Raw genomic sequence first — 2,394 nt, forward strand, 5'->3', positions numbered from 1 at the left:
TTAATAATATAATTTTCATAAAGATAATAATTAAGTATTTTATTATAATTAATGATTATCCTAATTATATTTTAGATTTTTTATAGTTAAAATGAAATGTTTATCCCGTATTTGATTATTTTTATCTATAGTCAGTTATACAAATTCAAAAATAAAGCTTTAATAAGTTGTGCTTACGCATAATTTACTTGTCATCTTCAATTTTAAGTTATATGCATCAATAAACAATACTTTATGCATGAAAAATGAGTTTTAAAAGTTTTTGTTAAATATTATAAAATATAGTATTCATAATGCTAAAGAAATATACCCTATATATATGTATATATATATATATATATTATTTTTTTTGCTGTGCATTTATCTTTACATTTAAATGTAGGCTTTTTAATATATTCATCTATGATTTACATAATAAGAAATTTTATCAAAATATAACGTATTTTTATTATTATTTATATTTGAAGGAAAATAAATACAACTATACCTGTTTTTGATACTAATGGTATGCAATCAATAACTATAGGATAAATTAATATAACTGACTAGTTTGTTGACGATAACTTTAGAAATCTAACAAATACATATAGATTCACATTAAGCGATTTTGTTAACGACGAGCTTCTAAACGGATGTAATTGTACATTACTCCTTGAAAACGACTCCCGTTGTTTGCTTGCGTTAAGTAGATGCAATTCACTCCATTAGTATACAGATTGGTGCCTGGTATTTCGATATTGAATAGCCAATACAAACCGTGTATTCCATGCCTTGCAATTGCATTGCCTCTCCCAATTATCCCCGTTGAAAATAAAGGTAGCTTGTGTAAATCATTAATACGAACCTGAAAAAATTAAAACGTCAATTAACATAGAATTTTGGGATTATATGTACGCAATTAAGTGTACATATTTAAGTTCATGATTATATATATATATATATATATATATAAACACACACCTGTATATTAGCCTCATGTGCAGAAGCAAGTGCCAATCTAAGGACATATGTCTCACTTTTGTTGAAATTATAATGGCTAAACCTGATCGTCCATGTTGTCTTCACGTAAACACCTGTACTCATTCTCCTATATATGAAAATTTCAAAAATAGTCTTAAAATTAATCTAAATTTGTCACCATAAAAAATAGTCTTAAAACTAGTCCTATAATCTCTTGTTACTCTTCTCATCACAACTCTTAGGAACCTAACCCTATATATATATATATATATATATAATTAGTTTGTGTTAATCGTGAAATTCAATATTAACCAATCATTTAAGATTATAATTATCTTATTTTAAATAATCATAAAGGATGATTTAGTAAAAAAAAGAAGTTTGACAACTCATCAAATGATTACTACTCCCACATTTCTCTCATATGTCTCCCACCTTTCTCTCATAATCACTATTTTCTTGGTGATGGGAGCAGCGTTTCCAGCAACAGTGGGGAGCCGCTACAAACTCCGTTGCATCCACCAATTCCAACCGTTCCATAGTTGCCAACGGGAAAAACAACTCAGAACTTTGGTTTCTTCCGATCGGTTCAGTAGCAGTGAGGAGGAAGACGGTGACGCTGATTGGAAAGCCACCATAAACACGATTGCATCCACCACTCCTTCCAGCCCTTCCGCAGTTGTCATCGGGAAAAACAACCCAGATCGGTGGCTTCTTCTAATCGGGAAAAGCTCCCAGGACAGTTTTGGTTTCTGGTTTCTGCACACCCAGATCGGTTCGATTTCTAGTTTCTACACGGATCGAAGCCGTAACCAAGATCTCTTCGGATATGTAACACAGATATCACTGGAGATGTAACCCAGATCTTGTCAAAGATGTAACAATATTGATCGGAGCTGTAACATAATGGTATCACAGTGCATCTTGTATGTATTTGGGTATCACACCAAAGGTCGTTTGTATGTATCTTTTTTAACAATGTCGATATTTTTAGGTATCACATTGTATATCTTGCACTTGCTTTGTATTCATCAAAACAAGGTTCACTTGGGGTGAGAGGGAGAGAGGAGAGAAAAGGGAGTTTTAAAATACCTAAAATGCCCGTTAATTAAAATTTTAATTCAAAATTACCAAAATTATTAATTTTATAATTTATCCATTGATTTATGGTTGAGATTTGATCTTACAATTATCATAAACTAAAAAGTTCTCACTTGAATGATCCTCTATATATATATATCTATACTATATTATAATGCATTTGGCCAAAACTCTTAAAAACTCTTAAACTCTTAAAAACTCTTAAACTCTTAAAACTCTTAAAACTCTTAAAACTCTTAAACCCGTTCATCCCTATCCAATTTCATCCCATAACTGAATTCGTGTAACTAACTGCAGATAAACACAATCAAATACAGAATAAACATCTTATTT

At 30.3% G+C, this 2,394-nt stretch overlaps 1 protein-coding gene across 1 annotated transcript in view; it reads right to left on the minus strand.

The window, feature by feature from the left end:
* Positions 1 to 610: 610 nt before the first annotated feature.
* LOC112505104 (rhamnogalacturonate lyase B-like) overlaps positions 611 to 2,394 on the minus strand; it is a 7,608-nt gene continuing 5,824 nt past the window's right edge. The window contains exons 14-15 of the mRNA XM_025109057.1: positions 961 to 1,087; positions 611 to 844 (exon numbers count right to left, since the gene is read on the minus strand). Coding sequence (XP_024964825.1) covers positions 611 to 844; positions 961 to 1,087 — 361 coding nt within the window. The remainder of the gene's footprint in view (positions 845 to 960; positions 1,088 to 2,394) is intronic.

This window comes from Cynara cardunculus, unplaced genomic scaffold (genome assembly GCF_001531365.2).
Source record: "Cynara cardunculus var. scolymus isolate 2C unplaced genomic scaffold, CcrdV1 Un_Scaffold_8450, whole genome shotgun sequence".
In the NCBI taxonomy this organism is placed as follows: Eukaryota; Viridiplantae; Streptophyta; class Magnoliopsida; order Asterales; family Asteraceae; genus Cynara; species Cynara cardunculus.